At 22.1% G+C, this 20,030-nt stretch overlaps 9 protein-coding genes across 9 annotated transcripts; 4 read left to right on the top strand and 5 right to left on the bottom strand.

Moving 5' to 3' along the window:
* Positions 1-1,293: 1,293 nt before the first annotated feature.
* SRAE_1000066600 (Short-chain dehydrogenase/reductase SDR family and Glucose/ribitol dehydrogenase family and NAD(P)-binding domain-containing protein) lies at positions 1,294-2,358 on the bottom strand (the record flags this gene model as incomplete). Its single annotated transcript, XM_024647526.1, has 2 exons — positions 1,294-2,171; positions 2,241-2,358. The coding sequence occupies 2 exons, from the start codon at positions 2,356-2,358 to the stop codon at positions 1,294-1,296; spliced, it is 996 nt and encodes a 331-aa protein (XP_024501595.1).
* A 417-nt stretch (positions 2,359-2,775) lies between these two features.
* On the bottom strand, positions 2,776-3,729 carry SRAE_1000066700 (Short-chain dehydrogenase/reductase SDR family and Glucose/ribitol dehydrogenase family and NAD(P)-binding domain-containing protein; the record flags this gene model as incomplete). The annotated part of the gene is made up of 1 exon (XM_024647527.1): positions 2,776-3,729. The coding sequence occupies one exon, from the start codon at positions 3,727-3,729 to the stop codon at positions 2,776-2,778; it is 954 nt and encodes a 317-aa protein (XP_024501596.1).
* Positions 3,730-4,323: 594 nt separating this feature from the next.
* Positions 4,324-4,691, bottom strand: SRAE_1000066800 (NAD(P)-binding domain-containing protein; the record flags this gene model as incomplete). The annotated part of the gene is made up of 2 exons (XM_024647528.1): positions 4,324-4,517; positions 4,565-4,691. 2 exons carry the CDS (start codon positions 4,689-4,691, stop codon positions 4,324-4,326), a joined length of 321 nt encoding a protein of 106 aa, XP_024501597.1.
* A 2,120-nt stretch (positions 4,692-6,811) lies between these two features.
* SRAE_1000066900 (BcDNA.GM09489) lies at positions 6,812-8,361 on the bottom strand (the record flags this gene model as incomplete). Its single annotated transcript, XM_024647529.1, has 2 exons — positions 6,812-7,945; positions 8,002-8,361. 2 exons carry the CDS (start codon positions 8,359-8,361, stop codon positions 6,812-6,814), a joined length of 1,494 nt encoding a protein of 497 aa, XP_024501598.1.
* Positions 8,362-8,634: 273 nt separating this feature from the next.
* SRAE_1000067000 (Colon cancer-associated Mic1-like domain-containing protein) lies at positions 8,635-10,551 on the top strand (the record flags this gene model as incomplete). The annotated part of the gene is made up of 2 exons (XM_024647531.1): positions 8,635-8,718; positions 8,785-10,551. 2 exons carry the CDS (start codon positions 8,635-8,637, stop codon positions 10,549-10,551), a joined length of 1,851 nt encoding a protein of 616 aa, XP_024501599.1.
* A 1,384-nt stretch (positions 10,552-11,935) lies between these two features.
* Positions 11,936-12,906, top strand: SRAE_1000067100 (Bax inhibitor 1-related family-containing protein; the record flags this gene model as incomplete). Its single annotated transcript, XM_024647532.1, has 2 exons — positions 11,936-12,415; positions 12,466-12,906. The coding sequence occupies 2 exons, from the start codon at positions 11,936-11,938 to the stop codon at positions 12,904-12,906; spliced, it is 921 nt and encodes a 306-aa protein (XP_024501600.1).
* A 346-nt stretch (positions 12,907-13,252) lies between these two features.
* SRAE_1000067200 (Bax inhibitor 1-related family and ATPase inhibitor, IATP, mitochondria family-containing protein) lies at positions 13,253-15,111 on the top strand (the record flags this gene model as incomplete). The annotated part of the gene is made up of 5 exons (XM_024647533.1): positions 13,253-13,555; positions 13,597-13,961; positions 14,486-14,495; positions 14,742-14,909; positions 14,962-15,111. 5 exons carry the CDS (start codon positions 13,253-13,255, stop codon positions 15,109-15,111), a joined length of 996 nt encoding a protein of 331 aa, XP_024501601.1.
* Positions 15,112-16,069: 958 nt separating this feature from the next.
* On the top strand, positions 16,070-16,422 carry SRAE_1000067300 (ATPase inhibitor, IATP, mitochondria family-containing protein; the record flags this gene model as incomplete). Its single annotated transcript, XM_024647534.1, has 2 exons — positions 16,070-16,207; positions 16,273-16,422. 2 exons carry the CDS (start codon positions 16,070-16,072, stop codon positions 16,420-16,422), a joined length of 288 nt encoding a protein of 95 aa, XP_024501602.1.
* Positions 16,423-16,631: 209 nt separating this feature from the next.
* Positions 16,632-18,633, bottom strand: SRAE_1000067400 (the record flags this gene model as incomplete). Its single annotated transcript, XM_024647535.1, has 2 exons — positions 16,632-17,987; positions 18,037-18,633. The coding sequence occupies 2 exons, from the start codon at positions 18,631-18,633 to the stop codon at positions 16,632-16,634; spliced, it is 1,953 nt and encodes a 650-aa protein (XP_024501603.1).
* Positions 18,634-20,030: the final 1,397 nt, after the last annotated feature.

A 20,030-nucleotide genomic window follows, 5' to 3' on the forward strand; every position in this document is an offset into this window, starting at 1 on the left:
TAATTGTATAGCTTTAAATAATTTTGTGATTTATTATGATTGTATCTAGTTGTTAAAAAAAGGTTTTGTTAAAAACTTTTATAAATTTTATCATCTTCAATACACCACAATCTCTAAATTTTTAGTCTAACTCTATATTAGTTGGTTTATGATACTACTGTATAAAAGACACCCAAAAGTATGAATTATAGCATCTATTATTAATATTAAAGCTTACTTATAATATATAATTATAAAAACTGCAAAAAGTAAATTATTAGTTTTATTTTGTCATTAATGTGTCCAGTATTGTAGTCATATTTAATGGAGTATTAAGATTTATTGATAAGTTAGTAAATATCATAAAAATATGTTGATACTAAATTTTATATTACTATTGTCAAAAAATTTTCCACCAACAGAAGTGATACTTTTTCATTTTTAATGAAAATAATAAATAAATATTACCTTTTTTTGAATCTACTTTTTTTTTAATAGCATCACAGAATGACTAATATTTGTTATGATAAAATAAAAATGACAAGATTATATTGATGAAGATAATTTACATATGATAAAAAGATTTTTAAATTGAATTTATTATTTTAACTATTTAAAAATTAAAATTTTTTATTAATGATTGAAAAGAAAAAGACAGTAAAGTATTATATCAAAACTAATCTAAAATCCATAAATAATAATTTTAAATGTACAAAATACTAAAAAAAAGACATTTTATTTAATTCCACATCATGAAATATACTTTAAAAAGAAAATTTTTAATGTTTATTGTAATATATATGCATTTTTCTTGTAATAATCATTAGACTTCTCAAGAAGTGTGGTAATATCAATATATTATTAAAATTAATTTTTATACTTTTTTAAAAAAAGTAGATTAAATGTATCTGTTACAAAATACAAAATATTTTTAAGATTTAATCTAGAATTTATCTTCATATTTTAAAGATACTTAAGATTTTAAAGCTTTTTAAATATTCAATTTAAATTATATTGATAAATTTTATAATAAATGAATAATATATTAAAAGTGTGTTGATTAGTATACTTAAAAAAAATTTAAAATTTTTTTTTCTCTAAAAATATATAATATTTATTAAAATAAAAAAAACTTAGAATTAAAATATTTTAGTTGAAGTAAAAAGACACACAGTTATTAGAAATTTTTGTAACATATTTTTAAGTAATAAAAAATTATTTTATATAATGATAAAGTGTACTTTCTTACAGCATTATCATTAAGATTTTTGTTTTTTTTTTTTAATACTTTGTATTAAATATTTTGAAGATTCTTTATTTATTAATTCCAACAATTTTTGGTGCTCCCTTTATAAGCATAAAAAGTTGTGCTAATAAATCACTAATTTCTGTTGGAATAAAAGATAATGGTATAAAGACATATTTTGAATCAAAACCAATTTGATATCTTGAATATGGTAAATAACTAACAAGACTTCTAAAATATGCTTCAGAAACTAAATGACAATTAGAACTTGATCTATAAATTAAATGTTCTTTAGTTTGTTTTACAATAAAATTAAAATAATCTTTTCCATATTGTTGTTTAATATTATCACTACAATTATTATATACACGTTCTAACATTTTGGTAATATTATCAGTTTTAGTTAATGGTGTTTTAAAAAAACCTGGTTCAATACAAATAACTTTAACATTAAATGGTTTCATTTCAAGTCTTAATATATCACAAAATGCCTCCATAGCATATTTAGAACATGAATATGGACCAATATTTGGTATGGCAACTCTTCCACATACAGAAGTTGTTATAATAATTCTTCCATTACTTTTTTTAATTAATTCTTTAAAATGTTCAACTGTTCTTATTCCACCAAAAGTATTAACCTCAAAGACATCTTTATAATTTTTTGTTGATAACCAATCAAATGGTCCACAATCACCTAAGATTCCTGCATTAACAATTAATCCATAAATATTTGAAATAAGTAATTTTTTCATTATTTGTTTAACTTTTTCACAACCACTTTTCATACTATCATCATCGCTTACATCAACAATAAATGTAAATAATTTGCCTTCCATTTTATTACAACGTTTCTCTAATTCTGTTGCACCTAGATTTGTTAAACAACCACCAAATACAATCATTCCATTTTGGCAACATTTTATTGCTGTTTCATATCCAAATCCTAAAAAAAAATAAATATAATATATATATATTTTAAAATATAAAAAAATAATAATTAATTTTTTATTACCTGAATCACAACCAGTAATAACTACAACTTTTCCTTTTATATCATCAATCGTTAAAATTTCTAAGAATTTTCTAATACCAATAATAATAACTAATATTGTTACAATAATAAACCACATATTATTGTATATAAATATAAAAATAATAAATGATAATAGATAATCAAAAATATATATATACTTTTAAATAATGTTTGTAGAATATTTTTGTTATCAAATATTTATAGTCATTTATCTTTATCTCTACTCTACAAATTTTATGTACATTTTGTTATTTTGTAATAAGAATCCATATATCTTTAATTTACTTTTTTTTTCCTTCTTCCTCTTGGTACTTGAATTTATTTTATAAGATGAGAAGTTTTTTTTAAAAAGTAAATAATATATAGAAAATTTTTTATTCAATTAGATAATTTATTGCCAGATAAAAATTATTTTTATTATTAATATATAATTTTTTTTTAATTTATAAATGATAAGAATACTTTTAAATATAAGAAAATTATGATAAAAATATATTTATAATTATATTTTTATTTAATATATTACATTTGGTTTGGGTTCTATTGAAGAAAATGAAAGTATTTTAATAATATAATCCTGTATTTCTGTTGGAAGAAGTGATAATGGTGCAAAAATAAATTGTGAATCCAATCCTACCTGATAACGTGGTTTTGGCCAATAACTTGTAAGACATTTAAAATATGTATCACTAACTTGATCAGGAGAATCTGATGATTTATTAATAAATAAATCTTTCATACTTTCTAGTAATGTATCTAAATATTTTTTATCATATTGTTTTTTAACATTTTCATTCTGTCTATCATAAACTTTTTTAAGTAATTTTTCTGTAGTTTCAACATTTGTCATATTTGTTTTAAAAACACCTGGTTCTACACACATAACTTGTACATGAAATGGTTTCATTTCTCTTCTTAAACTATCAACCAATCCTTGAATGGCATATTTTGATGCACTGTAAGCACTTAAATTTTGTAAAGCTACCCTACCATATAATGATGAAGTTAAAACAATTCTTCCTCTAACTTTTTTAACTTCTTCAATAAAATATTGTATAGTTCTAACAACACCAAATGTATTAACATCAAAAACATTTTTAAAATCTTCAACCTTCATCCAATCAAATGGTCCAGGATCACCAGTTATTCCGGCATTTGCCACAATTCCATGAAGACCTGGTAAGTTTAATTTTTTTAAATTTTCTTTAACTAATATTAATCCATTACTACAAGATTCATCATCAGTGACATCCATAATAAATGGAAAACATTTTGATCCATATTTTTTACCTTCTTCAAAAAGTTCATTTTTACCTTTTTCTGTCATACATGTTCCAAAAACAACCATTCCATTTCTAATACATTTTAATGCTAAATGTTTTCCAAATCCTGAATCACAACCTGTAATAAGTATAGCTTTTTCTGATATTTCATTTATTGTTAAAGTTTCTAAAATTTTTCTTATCATATATATAAAACAAAAAAAACTAATAATATATATTAACATTTTTTTTTAATAGATAATATTTAATATAGTTAATAATATTTAATAGAAAAATAATAATGTATATTTTTTTTAACTTCTAAAAAAATATTATAAATAATGTACAAAAATTTTTTCTTTCTCAACTATATCTATTTACAGATGCTATTATAATGTTATTTATATATTGTTAAATTGTATTATTAAAAAGTTTGAAGGTTATCAGTAATCTAACAGGTTTTTGACAAAAACATATATTTTTATGTACATATTTAAAAACTTTCGTTTGATAAAGTAAGAAAATATATATATATATATATATTTGTTTTTTGATGGTACATACCATTTGTTTTTGTTTTGATAATTATATTTAATTTACCTATTAATGATATATATATATTCTTATATTTTTTTATGGAAAAAAAAACTTTAATTCTTTTATCTAAAAATTAAAAAAAAAATTGGATTAAAATAATAATATTATTTATATTGATAGGATTATCTGTTAAAAAAAATAAAACTTAAAATGCTAATAAATAGATATTAATAAAATATAAAATAATTACTTCCTTTTGTTTATTAATATTTTCTAGATACATTGATAATTTTTCTTATAACTTTCATTGTATCAACACTCATAATAAAAGCATGAACTTTTCCTTTAAATTGTTTTCCTTCTCTTTCAAGTTCCTCAATTCCTTTTCTAGTTCTACATGCAGCAAAAACAGTTTTAGATTGGGAGGCAAATTTTAATGCTAATTCATGACCAATATCTATAATGATAATAATAATAATAATAATACTATTAAATATTTTATACCTGTATCACAACCTGTAACAACAATAGCTTTTTCATTTCTTTCCTCATAAATTTTTCTCCCATACACTTTTTTTCTTAAAGAATTTAAAATTATAAAAATAAAAAATAATATTATTATAATCCACATTATAATTATGTAAATAAAAATAATAATTATTTAACAATTTACCTAGAAAAAAAAGAATAAAATAACATTTTTTTTAAAAAAAAAATATATTTAAAATTCTTTAGGTTAAGTATATTTTAAGTATATTATATTCATATATTTTTTTTTACTTCCTCTAGTTTGTTAAAAATTAAATAAAATAAATCGTATAAATATATAACAATCATTTTTATTATTAGATCACGGAAGATATTTAATCATATACTTTGTTAAATAAAATTTATATTTTAATAGGTCATTAAGAAAACTTTAGAGTGATATTTAATAATTGAATTTTAACATTGAAAGTAAAAAGATATATTCAATCTTTTAAATAAGAAGTTTAATATTTCTAGTTGTAATATGATATAAAAAAACCTTACACTTTATCATTTTTTAAACATTTTTTTTTTAAAAAGATAATATTTTTTAAATTTCAAGAAAAAGACAACTTTTTTTTAAATTCTTTTTTTTAACTTTTCTTTGAATCTATAAGAAAAATATACATATATTTATATTTTACAGTTTTAAAAATAAGGAAAATAATATGTCATTCAATCAAAAAAAAAGTTTTTTTCTTTTTTTTATACCTTTAAGATATATTTTAACAATCACCATGAGTCAAAATAATCTTTAAATATTTAAAAAAAAGCATATATATAATCAGGAAGTAAAAATGTAGAAGTTTATTTTCTAAAGATAAGAAAAAAAAATCAACTTAATTTTTTTTTATAGTTGATTATTTATAAATTGATAAAAAAATTGATTTATTATCTCTTCACCATAAAATATGTTTTGTAATGTTTGCAAATTATTTTTTTGTTTTTATTATACTTAATTCTTAAATAATAATTATATATCTATATTTTAAAATGATTAATATTATTTATCAAGTATGTATATGAATCGTAGCAAACGAAAAAGTAAAAAAAAAGGTTTATTTATCATGTATAAAAAGATTATAATTTATGCCATTTTTATAAATCAAAAAAATAAAAATATTTTTTGTACTATATTTCTTATCACTATGTTATAGAAAATATTTTATTTAATTTTTTGGTTCATTTAAGAAATAGGTGTTTCTGACAATTAAATATGTCTTTATTTATTATTTAAATCAAAAGTTATAACATTTAAAAATATTAATAATTTATTAACAATTTTCTTATGTTAAAATAATTTATTACCCATGTTAATTATGACGTTGGAGAATGAATCAAGTAATGTACAAAAAAAAATATTATGCATTTATTTTATTTTTGTAATTTTAAAAAATTTATAAGATACAATAAACAATCCCTGCTAGATATTTGTTTTTGTAATTTATATTGAAAATAATTATTTCATTGACATATGTATTTACTTTGATTAAACATCATTCTTGTATTATTTCTATTTACATTTTAAAGTTTTTATAATAATTTAATTAGAAGTCATTTTTCATTTTCAATAAAAGGGAAATAAATTTTTTTAGACAAAATAGTTATGTTAAAAAGAAATATTTTTCTTTTTATAATAAAACTTTTCAAGTATGATGTTTTTTAAAAAAAATTAAACTATAATAATTATAAAAAAAATAGTAAAGATTATGTGATTTGTTATATCACATGTTCGCTAAAAAGTACATCACATATATATATATATACTTTTTATTTTTTTTAATTTTTCAATATTTATAATAACTAATTTCAAAATATTAATAAATAGATAAATTTTCTATATGTTAAAAATTCAATAAAAAAAGGTAAAAATATTTCATAACAATTATAAAACTATAACTAATAAAGATTGTTCTTCATTTATCACTCATTATAATATTCTTAGGAAAAATATCTGTTGATCTGCCTAGTAATAATACAAGTTGCCGTTTTTGCCAATATTTACGTATAGAAATTTTTCCATTTTTTTCAGAAAGTAGATAAGAAAATAATTATCCAATTTAAATGATAAACATGAATGTATATATATACAGTTTTTTCATTTATTGAAAATATTTTCCTGGTGATATATTTTAAACCAAACTTTTTTTATTTACACATTATAACGTTATTTATAAAGATCTACATATAAAATTTATTTTTTTTATTGAATATGCTTAATAATTACTTTTTAAACTTCTGAAAAGCTTTATTTTGGAAAATAGAATTCTGTAAACCAGCCATACCACCCATTTGTTGTAGCATTCGTGGATCTATCATTTTCGACATTTGTTTGTTGAGAGCCATCATTTGATTAGGATTCATATTCATTGGATTCATATCACCTCCCTTGAATAAACCTTTCATTGAACCCATTTTTTTAATTAGATCAGCAAACTTTTTATATTGATTTAATAATTCTACAACTTCAATTTCTGTTGTACCACTACCTTTAGAAACACGGGTAACACGAGTACTTTCTTTTTGAAATAACTCAGTTGCTTTTGGATGATCTAATTCTTTATCTGCCATTGAATCCATTATTGTCATCATCCTTTTTAATCTATTTTGACTTTCTTGTTCATTTCCTTTCGATAAAAAGTCTGGTCCAAAACCAGGAATCATTCCCATAATTTGATTAAATGGACCCATTTTTTGAATATTTTGAAATTGTTCATACATATCACGAAGTGTAAATATACCACCTTTAATTCGTTTCAGTAGTTCCGCACTATCTTGCATATTAGAAATTTCTGAAACTTTCTCAACTAATCCTTCTAAATCTCCCATACCAAGAAGTTTTGAAATAAATTGTTTAGGTTTAAATGTTTCAAATTCATCTATATGTTCTCCAGTACCAATAAATATAACAGGACTTCCAGTTGCAGCAACAGCTGATAATGCACCACCACCTTTTGCATGTGAATCTAATTTTGTAATAATAACAGATCCTACAGGAACTGTTTCATGGAATGACTTTGCTTGAGCTTCAAGAGCTTGACCAATTGAAGCATCCATAACGAAAACAACATTATTTGGATTAATTGCATTAGATACTTGAAGCATTTCTTCAAACAAAGAAGCTTCCTGTTTATGCCTACCAGATGTATCAACAATAATAATTTCAAATCCTTCTTTTTTGAATTTATCTACACCATCGGCTGCAATAACAACAGGATCCATTTCAGTATAACTACCATAAAATGGTATACGTGCTTTTGTTGCATTTTGTTTTAATTGATCAAAAGCACCAGCACGAAATGTATCAGCGCAAACAAGGCACGTTCTCCATCCTTTTTTTTGATAATAATATGCCATCTTAAATATAATTAATATTATAAAATAAAAAAATTAGTTTTTTATAAATTATTTACCTTTGTACATGTTGTTGTTTTACCAGCACCTTGAAGACCAACAAACATAATAACATTGGGCCTTCCTTTTAATGGTGTATATGGAGCTATTCCAGGATCAACTAATGCTAATAATTCTTGAAAAACCGTTTTTTGAATGACACGACGTTTATTTACACCCCCAAGAAGTTCTTCATTATTAATTTTTTTAAAACAATTATCTTTTAATTTTTTAACTAATCTAATATTAACATCTGACTCAAGTAATGCAGCACATACTTCATTTAACATAGATTTAACTTCATCCTCATTAATTACAGTTGCTTGGCCAAGTTTACCAATAGCAACACGAATTCTTCTACCCAAATCTGCCAAAACCATCTTTTTTTATGCTTCTTTTTAGATAATATTTTTAAAAAGAATAGAGATTACAATAGATATGGATATTAAAAAAATAAAAATTAAATAAATAATTCTTGTCTTTTTTAATGAAGTACGGAGAAATAAAATTGAACACGTTACCCACAGACAAGAAATATTATTCCAAAGGAAAACGTTATAAAAGGATGTTACTCTCAAGAACAATATACTAAACTTGTTAAGAAGTTATTTATAGTCACATATTTATTAATCTACTAATATTTATTATTTATAATGTTAATTGTTGGTGAAGATTTTGTTTCTTTTGATCGATCAACACAAGCAGCTGATTTTTTCTATGATAATACGGCTAAAAAAGTTTGTTTGTTTGTTTATAAATTTTTTTGTTATATATATGATAAAAAAAAAAATTTTTCTTTTTAGATTTGCACTGTTAGAGGGAATGGTGTTCTTGGAGTAACAATAAAAAGTGTATCTAGTAATGATAAAGATATATCATTTAGACTAGATGATAATGGAATTGTTTTAAAAGTAAAAATTTCACCTGATTTGAAACACGTTTGTATATTAAGGAATCAAATGTCAGTAGAAATTATTATCTTATTAGAAGATGATCTTTTAACAAAACCTCAAAGTTTTCTTATTAATTCAAAAATAAAAGCATCAATAATAAATGATATTGAGTGGATTAGTGATAATACAATATTATTAATTATGGAAAAAGGTTTAGAATTGAGGCAAATTAATTTTGATAAAAAAAAATCAAGTCTATTAAAAAGTATTTCTATAACACCTGATTGGCATGCATATTTTAGTGAAGCAAAAATGCTAATTGCTGCAACAGGTCACAGTAAAAATAATTTGAATCCTTTTTTGATTACTCGAAATAATATTCAAAAATTAGCTATGTTTGATGTTGATTATGGAACATCAAAAAACCTTGAAACTTTAAGTGCAGAAAATATTCTTATTACATATATTTATAAACAATTATATTGTTGTGTTTTTCGTTTTACTGAAGTTGATTCAAATATTTATTTATATGAAATGACAACAAATCCATCAGATATTCCATTTCTTAAATACATTCTAAATTATGATCATTTTGGAGCTGTGGCATTGCATGTCGTTGATAATGTACTTGTTCTTCATTGTCAAGAAATTAAAAAATCTTATCTTTTTGATATTGGAATGGATCCAAATAATATGTTGCAATATCCTATAATATCTCAAACTATTACAGTTCATGATTCTTTTAAAAATACTTTTGATGAATGGGAAACTTTTATTTATTCAGATGTATGGATTACATGTCACCCAAATATTATTATTGATGAAGGTTTTGCTATGGTGACTTCCCTTAGACTTGATTTATCAGATATTGTCAATTTTTTTGATAATAAAATGAATTATATTAGATTTTATTTAAATAGAAAAGCACTTAGAAACTCATTGTTAGAAAATATTTGTGAATTAACATATAAAAACTCTTTCAAGTTGGAAAATTTTACCAAAATGTTCAACTGGTTTTTTGCTCCATCTACAGAAGAACCATACAGAAAAGTTGATGTTAAACAAATAAATATTGCACACTTTATTTTAAATCCTTGTTTAGAAAAAAATTTTGATAAGAAGTTTCTTATTAATATTGCTTTAGAAACTCTTCATGTATGTAATGAATATAATATTCCAATTGATTTATATTTTGCTGATGTCTTAGTATCAATATTAATAAAGGCAAAAGATTATATACGTTTGGAACAGTTAATTCAATACAAAGTTATTCCAGATACAAAAGCTTTTGCTTTTGATTTTGTTTCTTTAGAAAATGAATATCCTCCATTGGCTCAATTAGCTATGGATATATTAGCTAGAATAGCTAAAACACCAGAACCTATTTCTGAGATACTTATAAATAAAGGAAGATTAATTGAAGCATTGAAGTATATGGAAAATCATGATCCTGATAAAATTAATGTTGTTAAAGTTATTGATGCAGCAATTCAAAGTGACAATAGACAATTAAAACATGCTGTAGCTCAATATTTTGCCAATAAAAAAATAAACCATGCTAATGAAGAGGTAGCTGAAACTGTTAATGAATTGCTGCTAAAACTTAATAATATTTTTACTCAGGAAGAAATCGACAAAGCAATCAATGACTATACTACGGGAACATCTGCATTGTAAAACCGTATTTTTGTATATATATTTAATCTATTAACATATTAAAAATAAACAAATTTTAATAACAAAAAATAAAAAGTTTATTTTTAATTTTTGATATGATAAAAATTACTTTATAAAATGTTAAGTATGCTATAATATAGAGTCTTTTTTATTATGATATGATAAATATTTTTAGATTTTATAGAAAGGTAAAAAAAACTTTGGAGTAACAAAGATTCAGAATAAAATTTTAACTGTTAGATCAAATATAAATGTTTAAAAAAGTTTTCCAAGAATTGGTTGTGATCTAAAAACAAAAAATTATTATTATAGCTTTATATATATCATTTAACTTTTTTACTATCACTTTTTTTATTGTAAAAATCTGGTAATTACATTAAGATCACATTTTCCTGTTAAAAATCATTTATCATAGATTTAAAAGTTATCAACATTAGGTATTATTTTGATTATGTAATATGTTAATATTTTTATAACTGAAAAATAAATTGAAGTAAAGTAAATAAAGAATATTTTATAAATTATGGTTAAGTGACTATCTGAAAGTCTTATTTACGAATTAGAATCACTCTACATAAGTTTTTTTTTTGAATATTGTAAAATTTATTTGTTCCAAAAAATAAATTTATTCAGTATTATTAAACAAATTATTTGAAATATTATATTTACTTATACATATGAAAAGAAATAAGTTAAATTTGAGGTCAGAAAATTTATGATATAAACATAATTGAGTAAAGTATATGGGTTATTTTAAAATTAAGTATTAATATATTTTTATATGTTTTTAATTTTGGTTTTAACGCGTACCAGATTTTGGAGTTTCGTAATTATTTTTCATTAAAAATATAATTCAAGATATATTATTTCATGATTTTCTACGATATAACAAGTTTGTTTTCCTACTTTAACAATCTTATTATTAATTTATTCTTCCTGTTGTAGTATAATACTTAAATATATATATATTCATTTTTATATTTGCATAACTTTTGTTTAAATCGTATTGAAAACTTGTTTATATCAATTTATATATTCATGGCTTTCTGTTTGATTAGAAAATATTTTTTAGCAAATATAATACTATATACATTTTGATGGATACTGTTTGATATATCTACATTTATTTTCATTTTGATACAGCATATCACTTTTATATATTTAGTTGGTATCTTTTTTTTTTATTATATTTAACTTTATTTTCTACCTAAATGTTATATTTTTCTTAAATTAAGAAAATCTTATAACTGTTAGAACATTTAAATGATTATAATTTGAATATTCTATTAGATCATAAAACAACGCATAAATAATTTTGTATTTTGAAAAAATTTATTTTATAACTAATCAAATAATATTTTTTCCATTAACAATCCATTTTTAAATGACTGCTGTTATTTCTATGCGTCTTTCTTCAACTATCCCACAAGACAGTATGCTTGTTGAAACAAGAAATAATAAAAAACAAGATGATAATAATTTTTCTCAAAACGAATTAATTTCATTACAGAGTAACAGTCCCAAGAAGGAATTGTATTTAAGAAATTATAAAAAAGAGTGGAAAAAAATTTTTTATAATAGTGAAATGACAAGAAATGAGGAACGAAATGTTATTTATTCTTTATCAAGTAGGACCAAATTTTTTAAAAGAACAATTCTTCATACATTTTTATTCTTAGCCTTTACAACTTTAACAACTTTAGTTATTGTTACAAATAAAGACTGGAAAGTTATTCTAAACCAACAACATCAACTTTTTTCTTTGATTTCATTATTTGTTTTTTTAACAATATATGGAGTTATTATAACATTGGAACAAATTAGATTTATGAAAGGAATTAATTATATTGCTGCTTTTTTATTAGTATGTTAAAATAATAGTATTAATTATATCATTAAATCATATGATTTTAGGCTATATCATTAGGTTTTTTGATAGCTGTTGAATCTTCCTGGTATACATTAGCAACAAATATCAATTCAATATTTATATCATGTATTGTTGCAATCACTATTTCTTCAATGGCATTTACTGTTAAACGTGATCTTACAATTCATATGAATAAGCTTATTATATTAACTTTTATTTTTATGATAGCTGCTTGCCTATTATTTATTCTTTCAAAAATTACTGATACTTCAACTATAAGACATTTCTATTGTCTAGGAGGTTTCTTACTATCTTGTGCCTACATTGCTGTTGATACACAATCAATTTCAACCAAAGATCGTTATAACCAACTTGCCACAAATGAATATGTACTTGGAGGTGTACAGATTTTTGTCGATTTTTCATATCTCTTTTACTATTGTATGGGTGTTATTGGTACAGGTACTTTTATTACCACGGAATAATTTATTATTAATTTATATATTTATATATACATATATTTTTTTACGTATTACTAGAGATTTTTCTAATGTAGAAAAATATAAAGATATCAAGAATAGTTCTTTTATAAACAACTGTATAAAATAAATAGTATAATAATTTTATAAAAATATATTTGTCTGATAAAAAACAAAAAAAAAAGTAAAAATTTTAATTTAACTTACAACAATTTTTTTTATATAATTTTATCTAAAATTTAAAATTTAAGGATTAATTATCAGTGCTCTTAAAGCGATTAATTATACTCTAAAATTTTTTTTATATATTATAAAAAAAACTCAGCATGTTTAATTAACAGTTTCATCTTTGATGACTTCTTCACAGGAATTTTTATTTTTATATAAAAATGAAAGAAATATTATCTATTCATTTCAAAGTAGAAAAAGATTCTTTATGAAGACTACTTATCATACTTTGGTGTTCCTTATATTTACAATAATTACAACATTGTTAATTACAATGAATAAAAAATGGAAAATTATCCTTAATCAACAACATCAATTATTTTCTCTGATTTCTTTAGTAATTTTTTTGACTATCTATGGAGTTATAATAACATTGGAACAAATTAGATTCATGAGAGGAATTAATTATATTGCTGCTTTTTTATTGGTACTTTAAATTATAAATGTTTTTATATCAATTTTTTTCAGGCCATATCACTTGGATTTTTGATTGCTGTTGAGGCATCATGGTATACACTTGAAACAAATATTAATTCAATATTTATTTCATGTATTGTGGCAATCGTAATATCAGGAATAGCTTTTAACATGAAGCATGATGTTACAATTTATATGAATCAATTAATTATGTTGACATTTACATTTATGATAATGGCATGCTTATTATTTTTTTTATCACAAAAGATTGATACCACTTTCTTGAGACATTTGTATGCTTTGGGAGGATTTCTGTTATCATGTGCCTATATTGCCATTGATACACAATCAATTTCAATTAAAAATCGCTACAATCAACTTGCCACAAATGAATATGTACTTGGGGGAGTACAAATGTTTGTAGATTATTCTTATCTTTTTTACTACTGTATAGGTGTTATTGGAACAAGTACATTTATTTCTACAAAATAATCTTATTTTTATGTAGAAATAATATAATGAATATAAAAAATGTGTAAGCAATTAATTTATTCTTATCAATTATTAGAATAATATCGTATTATCTAATTGCATAACTATTTTTTTTGGTTTAAATTAATTTATTGAGTAAACCATTATATATTATCATTTAAAATATATAACTATTTTATTGAAACTATCAATAAAAAAGTTTTAAAAATCTACATTATTTAATTTTAATAGAAATATATATGATAACTTTTTTAGTATATTCATTTTTATATTACCAAATATTTTTCAAATATATTTGAATATTTTACCACAGAATTATATGATTTTTGGGGTAAAGATTCTAGAAAGCTTAACGAGTACACTATACTCCATCATACTCGTAATTTTTTTGCTAACACTCAAAGCAAATATATAATATATACATTCTATTGATTACCTTTCTTTTAAGATATTTTCCTGTAAGTATCGCTGTTAAATTTTAAACCATTTCATTCTTAAATCAATTAAAACATTTTTGTTCTTTGATTTTAATATCCTTATCACCATTTTTATGCAAGAAAATATTTTCTGATATACATATTATACCAAGAAATTGTCCTATTTTAATACTATAGTTGTCAAGTGACGATTAGATATTATGAAATTGGCATTTCAAATCTTAAGATTTATTTAAAACTTACCTAAATTATTTTTCTTTTTTCTAGAAACAAGTTAAAATGTTTGGTAACTCTACTAGAACAGCTGCCCGTATGACAACAGTTAGAATGTGCTCTAACAAACCTAAAACAGGTGGCACCGGAACCATCAGAGAAGCTGGAGGTGCTTTTGCCGATATGGGAAAAGCCAAAGAAGATCAATTCTTTTACAATTTAGTATGTTAAAAAAGGAATTCATATAAAGTAATTTAAAAAATTTTTTTTTTAGCAAAAAGAGCAATTAAAAAAAATGCACCAACACTTGGAGGAGGAAATTAAGAACCACAAGAAACAAGCTGAAGAACACCAGGCAGCCATCAAGCGTCATGAAGAAAAATTAAAAGAACTTAGAGCTGCTGCTGGAGAATACAAAGAATAAATATTCCTAGAATATGTAGGAAAGAGAATAGAATTTTCAATCTTATTATTTTTACATTGTTATCCTTTTGATTTAGCTAAGTAAAATAATAAAAATATTTATTAAAATTAACTATCAAAAGTTTGATGTTGAAAAAAATAACATCATAAAATGATAGGGTACTCCTATATAATTGTTATTGATACAATATATAATCTGTGTTTGAGCAGATCAAAGAATAAAACATTGATTTCATTATATCAAACAAAAAGATAGATAGGCTTCTTTTTTTCAAAGATGCACGTTTCATTTGTGAATGCTTTACCGTTACCTAAAGTAGGATGAAAATTTTGAATTATGATATTTTCTAATATTATTTTTGTCACATGTACATGTATATTGATGTTATCAAAATAGATTGGTATTTAAGACAATGTTAAATGTTTTTATTTTGATTACGTTTACAGTAATGAATGAAAATTTACTAGAATGTCATTTACCTGTCATAATGCCACTTTTGTATTTGTAATGAATCTTTTAAAAGAAAGATAGTTATTTTTTTTTCCAACAACATTATGAAATGTCCCTTGTATTTTTGATCATTCTATCTATTTTCAATATTAATAGTTAGATACCATTAATATTATTATTATTTTATACTTTGATGTAAACAGTATACAGATCTTTTATATACGTTATAATGATAAGCCGATAGAAAATATATTACATTACTTATTTTATAAATGTGTTTGATTCTTTTTTGTGACTTTAACGTTGTCATGATTTTTTTTTAAATTTCATTATACTATTTTAAAAGTACAAATAAGTAATAGATGATTCTAACATGATCGTTTCATAGAAAATAAATATGTTTTGTCTAATTTTGTTATTGCAGCTTTTTTTTTTTAACTATTAAATGATGTTTCTCCAAAACGTTGGTAAAAAAGTTGGTTCTACTATTACTTTTAACATTTTAAGAATGTCTTCTGGTAACGTTGGTTCTGATATTGGTTCTGGTGTAGGTCGTGGTGGTGGAGCTGGTGGTTCTATTAGAGAGGGTGGAGGTGCATTTGGAAAGTTGGAGGCTGCACGTGAAGAGGAGTATTTCTATAAATTGGTATGTTTCTTTTTTTTAACTATCAGTAGTAATAATATACATATTTACCATGTGATTTTTTTTAGAGTAAAGAACAAATACAAAAAATGCACGACCATTTGGTAAAAGAAATTGATTCAGCTAAGGAGCAAGCTAAAAAACATAACGAAGCAATCAAACGTAATGAGGATATGTTGAAAGCTTTACAAGATCATTCAGAAAAGTATCATGAATAAGGAAAAGAAATATTTCTTTGTGATTTCATTTACATTATATAAAATTGTTTCCATTTAGTCAATTTATCTTTAATGATAAATATTTTTTTATCCAAGGAAATAAAAAGTACTAAGTAAATTTATTCGTTACGATAGAAATTTTTTGTGCATTGATTAAAAAAAGAAAAAAAATTGTTTAATAATTTATAATTACATATACTTTCTTTTTTTTATATATTAGTAGTAGAAGTACTTTGTTTTTCATCGTACACGGGATTTTTAATAGATGAATTGTTTAAATTTACGCGAACAATTTGATCAATAGTTGTGTCTTCTGCTAAAGATGTTCCTTCATCAATTGATATTGGTTCTTGGTATTTTTCTAATTGTTTTGATGATGTAAATGTTTTTGCAAAGAAAAACAAACATCTTGGTAGAGTATCCATTAATGTTGGTGTTGAATGTGTAAGAAGTGGTTTCATATACATAGCATCAAAATTATACCATTTTCTTGGTACATATGATTTATCCCATGGATTTTTTCCACTTAAAACAACCTCATCATATTCTTTATCTTCTTTTTTCATTTCATCACCATGTTTAATACCCAAAAAATCAATCATAAAAGCTGTCAATGATCCATTAACAAGGACAGTTGATATAACAATTAATGATGTTGATGTACACATTATTTGCCTTGCCTCAGTTGATGTATTTCTTGAAGCAATGGCAAATGCCATAGCACCACGTAATCCACAAAAGAACATCATATGTTGATATGCTTTTGATATCTTTGGTGTTCTTTTAATATTTATAATACTTGTTACTGGATAAATAAATGCCATTCTTCCTACTAACATGGCAAATGTTGAACCAAGTGTAAATATAAAATTAGTTTTAAGTCCTTTTTCAGCAAAAAATGAAACACCAATATAAAGAAAAATAAATGATTCAGCCAAAAAACTGACTGTTGAAAAGAATGTTTTTGTACTAATTTTTGAATCTTTACTTAAATTATTTAAAGTATAATGTGCTTGAGTTATTCCACAAAATAAAACTGATACAATTCCTGTTAATTCAACTGTTTCAGCAAGTAAAAATGAAAAATATGACAATAACATAAATATTGATGTTTCAAATAAGGGATGATCATTAAGTCGGGTAAATTTTGTTATCAAAGCATTTATACATCCAATACCACAACCCAAAAAACATGATCCAAAAAATACAATAACAAATTCAGTCAAACATTCCCCAATATGATATAATTCAAATGAACTGGAGGATGGAGAAAAATTTTCAATTGTATTAGCTAAGACAATTGCTACAGCATCATTAAGAGCAGACTCTCCAAAAACTAAAGCATAAATGTCTGGTTCAACACCAAGTTCAGAAAAGATAGATAAAACAGTTATTGGATCAGTTGCAGAAAGAAGTGCACCAAAAAAAAGTAAATCCTGAAGACTAATATTAATCCCACATATATAACAAAACACAGACATTATATATCCAATTGCAAATGTAGATACTGATGTTCCAATAAAAACAAAAGTTAAAATTGATCCAATATTACGAAAAAAATGATTCTAAAAAAAGTATATTTGAATTAAAAATAATATATTTAAAAAAAATTACTTTTTTTAAGGAATAACCAGCATGAAATATAATTGGTGGAAGTAGGACATTAAAAAACATTTCCGGTGAAAACATAACTTTTAATTCAACTCTTCTTAATGCTTCAGGTTGAGTATCACCAAAAAAACCTTCAACAATTTCATAGTAAAAATTTAATGGTGTTGCATCTTTTCTTTTTATTGGTAATCTAAGATAATCAGGTGGATTAGTAATATTTGTATCAAGATCTTTAGGAACAACACTCATTGTTGTTGTATCAACATGAAGTATAGGCCAAGAACGTAAAACAAATCCAAAAATTAATCCATATATTAAAATAAGTCCAGTTTCATGAACAAATCTAAATCGATGATATTTAAAAAACCATGCTGTTAAGACAGAGATTATCATAAAAGTAACAAAAAATAACATAATTGTAGCATCAGCATGATGCGTTATTTGGGATCTTTTCTCGGCATAATACTCCAAATCATTACTATTTTTTATTCCATTACTTTCACCAATTAAAGACATTAATAATATTATAACAAATATAGATTTTCTTTTTTCAATATTTGTTGATAAAGATGAAGATAATGTTTTGAATTGATAAGCCATGGTTGGGTATGACTATCTCTTTTATCTTAAGAGCATTGACACTCCTTATTTATATTTAAAGTTTTACACGGAAAAAATTATTATATTCAATATTAGTTTACTACTATTTAAAAATCTATAAAAAGAATATTTTAAAATTTTTATATAATAATAGTTGCGAATAAAAATATAAAAGAGAGTAACACAATTCAAATAGTATTTCTTAAATAAGTAGTAATATAGTTAACAATATTATTTTTGGGATATATTTATATAATAAAAATATATATATATATAAAAAAAGAGGTATTAATATATATTTATATATAAATATATGTATATTGTATAAGAATAATTTTAATGGTAAAAATGGAGAAAAACAAATATTACAAGGGTATCATCAAGAGAGGAAATAAAATAAAAATCGATATATTATTTATAAATTGTTAAAACATATGAATAAAAAAAAACATTTTTTTTTTATAATATGTGAAGAAATAATATAAAAAAAAATGAATAATAGTGCAATATTCTCTTTTTTCTACATCATTTTATTGAAAATATATTTTTATAAAATATGCTTATATTTCTATAAAATAAAAAGATTTGAAATTAAAAAGTATTTTCATATCAAATTTATTTTTTATAACTTAAATGACAATAAAAAAAAAATGAACTATGATAAATAACAAATGGTTTTCTTTTTTTTTGTATGAAAATCAGATGCAAATTTTTGTTACTTATATATTCACATTATTTTATTTTAATAAATTTTATTTATAAAAGAGGGTGAATTATGTATCTATTAAGTAAATATAGAACGACTAATTAAAAATTCAACAATATACTGGTGTGTTTGAATAATTTTACTTTATACTTCATGTTAATATAACCATTCTTAACAGTCAGGTATTTATAATATATCATAATATTTTTACTATATTATTATAAAAATAGCATAACAAGTATTATTTATATATCTAAATATTATATTTTTCCGTTCATCATTTATAAAAAGAATATTTGGTTTGTTAATTTATTACTAATTTTTTATACATAACTTATTTAAAGTAAGAATTTACTAAGAATTAACATTTTAAACCAAAAATATTAGGGAATGTAATATTTTAGAGATCAAAAGTACTTTCTAAAGAATGTTACATTAAAATAATTTATGGTATATTTATATATAAATGATCTATTATATTTTGAGATAATACCATAAACAAAATGTATATATATATATATATTTTTTTTAATAAATACCACAAAATCAACAAAACACATATTGATTACAAAGGCTTTTATTTTTTTTAAAAATTTAATCATTTTTATATAAATATTTAAAACTTACAATCAATTATTTTTTAAAAGGTATTAATAAAAATAAACAATAAAATCAAATTACATACATTTAT

The sequence above is a fragment of the Strongyloides ratti genome, assembly GCF_001040885.1.
Source record: "Strongyloides ratti genome assembly S_ratti_ED321, chromosome : 1".
Lineage (NCBI taxonomy): Eukaryota > Metazoa > Nematoda > Chromadorea > Rhabditida > Strongyloididae > Strongyloides > Strongyloides ratti.